We start from the raw sequence: 7,500 nt of genomic DNA on the forward strand, positions 1-7,500 counted from the left end.
GCCAAGTTTGTTATCTCCGCTGTGAGCGCCTTTTGTTTGTACTTTTTTTAGTTAGAATTAAAAATGTATTTAAATTCACGTCTTGCACGCGCCAATTTTCCATTGCCTTCTGGGAGAACAAACCACGCCATAGACCCAGTCATGACAGTATGTCGCCAGCATAAAAGTTCTCCCGCAAGAAAATTGGACGTTTTGGACGAAGCAGCGTGGGAGGTCCTCCGCGCCATGGAGGAGGAAACACTGCGCTACTCCTCCGTGGAGTACAGAGACTCCATTTGGTCCGAGGATGGCGCTGTGTCACCGCAGTCCCGGAAGCGCCGCTCCCGACGAGGGACGTCAGGGAGGGCTTCCACAAGCAGTGGAAAGGACGCATCGTTCCCGCAAGCTCCTCCCCCTCCAGGCGGAAACGAGCTGCAGCCAGCCCGGCTTCCCCAGGACGACGTCACGCCGCTGCCAGTGGGTGAAGTCATGGATTTTTTTCCCCTGAACTCTTTTTCTTGTCAGCCACATCCAACGAAAGACTCTAAATCCATGATTAAATATTACCAAGACATGTTTTTAGAAATCAGATCCTGTCAATCACAGTCACCCAGTTTTCATGCCCCGCCCCCCAGGACTCAAGCCACGCCCAAGTCACAAAACTTTTTTTTTTCACCCACTCAATCCCAGGTACAAAAAGAAAGACATTTTGGACAATTTATAGGGGAGGATTTTACCCCCCTCCTGACCTCCCTCCACCCACCCCAAAAAACGGTTCCAGACAGCGGGGAGCGCGTCTGGTATCCGCTCCTTGAGGGGGGGGCTAGGGCTGGGAACTTTTCAGGTGGGGTGGCTCAGCATCACCATGCCAAGCCACAGCCTCCAGCACGGCCGCCACCACCAGTCTTTTGGCCCGCCAAGCCACAGCCTCCAACACGGCCGCCGCCACCGGTTTTTCGGCCGGCTAAGCCGCAACCCCCAGCTAGGCCACCTCCACCGAAGCCACAGCTAGCACCTGTATCAGCACCAAGTCCAAGGCTAGCTCCAGTGCTGCCGGTAGCAGCATCACGCCAAGCTCCGGTACCAGCTCCACGACGCCAAGAGCCACCCGTCGCAGCGCCACGGCTGGCACCCGTCGCAGCACCACGGCTGACACCCGTCGCAGCACCACGGCTGGCACCCGTCGTAGCACCACGGCTGGCACCCGTCGCAGCACCAGCTCCACCACGCCAAGACCCACCACGCCGAGCTCCGGTACCAGCTCCACGACGGCAAGCTCCGGTACCAGCTCCACACCAAGACCAAGACCCACGCCAAGACCAAGACCCCCCACGCCAAGACCAAGACCCCAGTCAAGACCAAGACCCCCCACGCCAAGACCCCAGCCAAGACCAAGACCCCCGCCAAGTGACCAAGACCAAGAACCACCAAGTGACCAAGACCAAGAACCGCCAAGTGACCAAGAACCGCCAAGTGACCAAGAACCGCCAAGTGACCAAGACCCACCAAGTGACCAAGACCAAGACCCCCCACGCCAAGACCAAGACCAAGACCCTCGCCAAGACCCGCCACGCCGAGACTCTCCACCTGACGCACCACGCCGAGCTTCGCTGCCTGCTTCGTCTGCTGCACCTGCGTCATCGGCTGCTTCCACGCCTGCAACGACGACGACGCGCCTACCTCCTCGCCGGCCACGAATGTGGCCACTACCTGGTCGTCCGCCACGCCAAGTGCGCCGATCTCCTCGTCGGCCATGGATATGGCCATTCCCAGGTCGCCCACCTCGCCTGGTACAGCGGCGCTCTACGCGTCGCCGCCACCTGACTCTGCACCGGTGGATTCGGGGCCACTTGGCCTGGTGACCCACCGCCATGTCCCCCTCCCGCCCTCCCATAACTCTTGATCCTGTTTTTTTTGGACATCTGGGATCTGTCCGTAAGGGGGGGGCTCTGTCATGTCTGTGTTGATCATGTTTTTGTTTTGCTTGGTTTTTGGACACTTTTTAGTTCTTGTCTTCACTCCCTTGCTTTGTCACCATAGTAACCATTAGTTTCACCTGGTTCACATCCTCATGTCACGCACCTGTCTCACGTTTTCACTAATCATGTCACTAGTATTTAAGGCCATTGTTGCCAGGCAGTCGGCCTGGCGACATCACTCTTGACACACTCTCTACACACCATTACGATCCATGCCCTTTTCTTGTCAAAGTAAGTTTTTTGTTTATTAATGCTACAGTCAGTGTTTTTGTTTCATTGATCATAGTTTCTGCCATTGTGCAAGTTTTGTGTTTATTGCCAAGTTTGTTATCTCCGCTGTGAGCGCCTTTTGTTTGTACTTTTTTTAGTTAGAATTAAAAATGTATTTAAATTCACGTCTTGCACGCGCCAATTTTCCATTGCCTTCTGGGAGAACAAACCACGCCATAGACCCAGTCATGACAGAAATAGGCGGAAAAAAAGGTAAAAAAAAACCCAACTATATTTAAAGACAAATATTCGTGTTTTTATTTGTTGGTGTCAACATTTCAGCCTTTTCTCAATATGTATTTTTGCTTTTTTTTTTTTACTTTTTTGTTTATTTAATTTCCCCAGTGTGCCATAAAAACAGAGGTGTGTTCAGGCCACACACTGCCCTCCTGGCCAAAGAAGCAAAGCAGTGATTGTTCAAAATGTTACCAAACGACAGAAGAGTGTTGTTAAGTTGTGTTTTCTTGCCACTTATGGAAGCGATAAATGTTGGCTCGCAACACTTTTCTGCACACTGTGTTAACTCACATTCCCTGGGCTTGTGGTGGCGGATCTACGCTCTCACTTCTGTGAGCGCTTGCATTTGATTATTGACTACATCCACAAGATAGATCTCTCTTTCACTCTTAGTAAAACAGATCCACTAGCTAAATATAGCAAGAAAGTGGATAATTTCTGCTACGTCATCTTCTCTGGCATAGCAGGCGCGTATGAAGCAGAGTTAGACCACACCTACACTTATGCTACACTCACACACTTCCATTAACCTTTGTTTATGAGCGAGGGCCAACAGGAAGAGCTAAATCCTCCTTTGTGACGGACTTCCATGAATAAATAAATATATGGAAACACTGCATCATTGTTTAAAGACAGCAGACATACAATATTCTGTACTGACAAAAAGCAGGTATCGATGTATTTTTTGCGTTTTGGGTCTCGACTTCATAGCAAAGTATAGATACTTTTGACAACTGTACAATGTTTAAAAAGTTATTTACTAAAGTAAGCTACAACATAGAGCTAGCTGTAATGGCTGAAAACTTTATCACAATTTAAGTGTTTTTTAACAGTCGATATCGATAATTTTTGTTTTTTAATGACCTATGGAAAATAGGGAGCAGGAGAAAAATATATTTTATTTGAAATGTAACCTTCCTCTGATTATAATCCCTCGGCTATCAAGGCAGAAAGGAAATGTCAACACAAGCATGGAACAATGTAAACAAAATAGTGAAATTGAACACTTAAAATTAATCTCTTAAAATTAAAGTGCGAAAATAAGGAATATGCAAAAAATGCTTGATAAAGTGTAAGAAAATAGTGCAAAGTGTGGAAATGTAAATCTAGAGAAACCTGAGAAGAACTACTTTCTGCAGGTTTAGTGGCAGGAAGTTACAGCTGTGCTCTAAAGGGTGAGCACGGTTAAGGTAGCGTGGTATTGCCTCGCATCATTTACAGACCACGTTGGTCTGACTATGGTCCCTTTGGAATATTCCAAAAACCTGTCCCGGTGACTTTTCCACTTTTATCCGCAATTTCTTCATTTTGACTTTCTCTTCTCGCACAAGATGGTGCAACCTTACTTGATAGTTGATACTGTCGCCTGATTGGCTGTTAGCGTGTCACTCCCACTGATCAGTGATCACTTCCTGTGTTGCTTGGTTACCAGAGAGCGATCGCCTTTGTTCATACAACCAACTTTGCTTCCATACCTCCGCTTTCCTCCGACGAAGAAGAAAACAAAAACAAATGTTGTATTACAATTGATTGATTAGGTGTTACCAGCGTCCATGTCCATGTGGGGCGAGGACAGCGTGCGTGTTTAGTCGTAATCGCAGGACCCTCGCAGTTTACACAAAGACTTCTGTCGTCAAAAGGAAAATAGAAACCCTATCACGCCCGACTTTGGACACGTCTCATCCCAACTTGCAGCGTTGCTTCAGCAGGGGGTCACTGTGTTGCTGCTCGCCTTTCACCTCAACTCAGCCTGCAGCTTGTTGCTGCCGCCTCCTCACTGCACCGACGCAAAGTGAGAGCGGATTGTCGTCCGAGTAGCTTTGGTTGGGTCGGGATATGTATATATTTTTGTGCTGCACACACACACACACACACACACACACCAACTGCACTTTCTTGTTCCCGGGCCAAGACCAAATATAAAAATGGAAGTCTGGCCTTTCCTTTCACAGCAACATCCGCTCTCATTGTTATCACTCGCCAACTCATGCTCGGCTGTGCAGGCACTCGACACTCGACACATGTTGGACCTTTTCAAAACCAAAAAAGCCAGACTGGAATTTCCGTCAATGTCGTCGTGAGCATTATAAATATATGAGAATATGTTCAAATATTGGTGATGCAGTGGTGACATTAGACTACATTAAAATGTCTCCTACAACAGGGGGTCCAAACTTTTTTCCACTGAGGGTCTAACACTGAAAAGTGAAAGTATGCGGGGGCCATTTTGATATTTGTCTTTTTCAAAACCAATACAATATTTATATTTTGTTTGGTCTCAGTCATAAAATTTTAAAAAATAGGTCTTATATATTTTTTTTTATTCAACGCTTAAATCTTTCGATCAACTTCAGCTAATTTTTATTTTTATGTTTTGTGCACTTTTTGGTCAAAACCCTGTTTTTTCACACATAATTTTAAAGTTTAATATTTGATGTGAAGTAATTGGAGCCTTAAATAAGTAAATAATTCATGACAACATTAATTTTGATTCAGTATTATTTTTTGAGCAATGACAGTTTAAAAAAAGTCCCACTAAAATTCTTGGGGATCCAAAAGTGTTAAAAATAAGTCTTATATATATATATATATATATATATATATATATATATATATATATATATATATATATATATATATATATATATATATTTTTTTTTTTTTTACTTTCAAGGCTTAAATCTTTTGATCAACTTCAGCTATTTTTTATTTTTTTTAATATTTTGTGCACTTTTTTGTCAAAACCCTGTTTTTTAGGCAAAAACACAAAACATGCAACCCCCCTCACACACACAATTTTTAAAGTTACGTAAATATTTTTCAACAGATTCCAAAAATTCCAACACCAATCCATTCATATCATCGAGGACAGTTGTGCTAGTATCAATATTTTCAAAGATTCCCAGTTTTCCCAAAATTCCCAAATTTCCAGGAAATTCCCATTCAAATGAATGGGAATAGTTCTGCAATGCCCTAAATTCTCAAAATGTTGCGCCATTTTTAAACTCGATTCCAACCTTTCAACCATCCACCCACACTACTCTTCCGATACATTGAACGCAAAACATGTTTTCCCTTTTATTTTCCTGTGATTTCCCGGAATTTTCTTCCCATTGAAAATGAATGGGCATTATACAAACTACTTTGTATCCCACATTTCTCATCCAATCGGAACCATTCCAACATCCACACACTCCACTCACCCTGGACATTCAAGCATTTCAGTTCCACGCACACGTATCGGCATTCACACGCAATTCCTCCCAGAATTGCTCATTCTAATAAAAAACAGATTTGTGTTTTCATAGCTACCATTGTTCTCAGTTTGACTCATTTCACTTGATCAAACCTTTTCTAACACTCCACACTACTAAATAATACAAGTGTGATTACTGCTGATATCAGATCAATATCAGTATCGGCAAATAATCAAGCCTGGTATATCGAGACACGCCGAGTTTTTATATTTGCTGTGCGTATACTTTGTGACCATGAATGAAAAGCTACCTGCTGGAGGCTGCGCTTGGCCTGCAGAGCGGAGCCCAACTTCTCCTCCTGCTTCACCCTCATCTTCACGATCTCATGCAGGAACTTCTCCTTGGACTCTTTGGAGTCCAGGCCGTTGTCCAGCGCCTGCCTCAGGCTCTCCAGCTCCGACTCCAGCCCAAGTTCCGGAGGGGTCAAGACGGGGGTCGAGATGGGGACGGCCGCGGCGCCCTCAGAAGTCGCGACGGCGCCGGTAGGCCCGAGGGCGCCCGGCGAACTCAGGTCCTTGGCCGAGCCAGAGGAGGTGAAGGAGGGCGACGACAGGGAGGACAGCGAGGAGGTGACTGCAAGAAGAAGGTAAGGAAGTGAAGTGAATTATATTTATATAGCACTTTTTCTCTAGTGACTCAAAGCGCTTTACATAGTGAAACCCAATGTCTAAGTTACATTTAAACCAGTGTGGGTGGCACTGGGAGCAGGTGGGTAAAGTGTCTTGCCCAAGGACACAACGGTAGTGACTAGGATGGCAGAAGTGGGGATCAAACCTGCAACCATCAAGTTGCTGGCACGGCCACTCTACCAACCGAGATCTACCAACTGCCGGGGTTGAGTTGTTAGCTTACACTCGTCACGGCTCTCCACCTCCACCTCCACCTCCGAGTCTTTGTCATCCCGAGGCGACGGCTGCTTGCTCGCCGGGGAGGTCAAAGGGCACGGCTGCGGCTCCCCCGTAGCTCTCCTCTTGCGAGCTCTCAAGCCGGCGTTGGCGCCCTCGCCTGGCGGTTCCCCTGCGCTCGGGTGTGACTTGCTGGGGACCGACGGGGACATTGGACCCACCTTTCCCAGGGGCAGCGGTGTGAGGGCAACATTGGGGGCCACAGCGTTCTCCAGGCTCTTGTAGTTGTAGAAGCTAGGACACCACCACAAAGCACATTTATTAGTTGTTTTCCATCGTCACTAAAGTGCCAGCCCAACTTGTCACGCCTGAGTTGGCAGACCTTATCAATATATCGCCATAGAAACGTAATATATATCAACAAAAATGCGTTCCATTAAACAAGAGGTGTCCAAAGTGCGACTAATTGTTTTTTACTGCACATTCTAGAAATACTATTATAGAAAAAAAAACATACAAAAGTGGAATAAAAGAGCAAACAGGTGAATTGTAACAAGAAAAAGTTGCAGTGTTGATTCTAATCACACAAAGCTGCCATGCAGGCTGCTTTTTTCATTAAAACTGTCATTACTCAAAAATAATAATGCATCAGAATCAATGTTTTTATGAATTCTTGACAGAGTCACATCAAATATTCCACTTGGAATATTTTTTGGGGAAACTATTGCATATTTTGTATTTGCCACGAAAAACAAAGTTTTCTTTGACAAAAAAACTAATAAAAACTTTTAATTGACGGATAGATCTTAAGTTCGAGAGATGTAAGAAAACAATAACTTATTTTTAACACTTTTTATGAGTGGAACCCTTTTAGATGCCCGGGAATTTTAGTCATTGCTCAAAAAATAATAATGACTCAAAATTAATGTTGTT

The 7,500-nt window shown here is 45.3% G+C and overlaps 1 protein-coding gene across 1 annotated transcript in view; it reads right to left on the reverse strand.

Annotated features, from left to right (window-relative positions):
* The window catches only part of skia (v-ski avian sarcoma viral oncogene homolog a), a 197,844-nt gene that overhangs the window by 15,859 nt on the left and 174,485 nt on the right, over window positions 1-7,500 (reverse strand). The window contains exons 4-5 of the mRNA XM_062054176.1: window positions 6,575-6,861; window positions 5,973-6,295 (exon numbers count right to left, since the gene is read on the reverse strand). Of these exons, the coding sequence (XP_061910160.1) occupies window positions 5,973-6,295; window positions 6,575-6,861 (610 nt within the window). The remainder of the gene's footprint in view (window positions 1-5,972; window positions 6,296-6,574; window positions 6,862-7,500) is intronic.

This window comes from Entelurus aequoreus, linkage group LG07 (assembly GCF_033978785.1).
Source record: "Entelurus aequoreus isolate RoL-2023_Sb linkage group LG07, RoL_Eaeq_v1.1, whole genome shotgun sequence".
NCBI lineage: Eukaryota > Metazoa > Chordata > Actinopteri > Syngnathiformes > Syngnathidae > Entelurus > Entelurus aequoreus.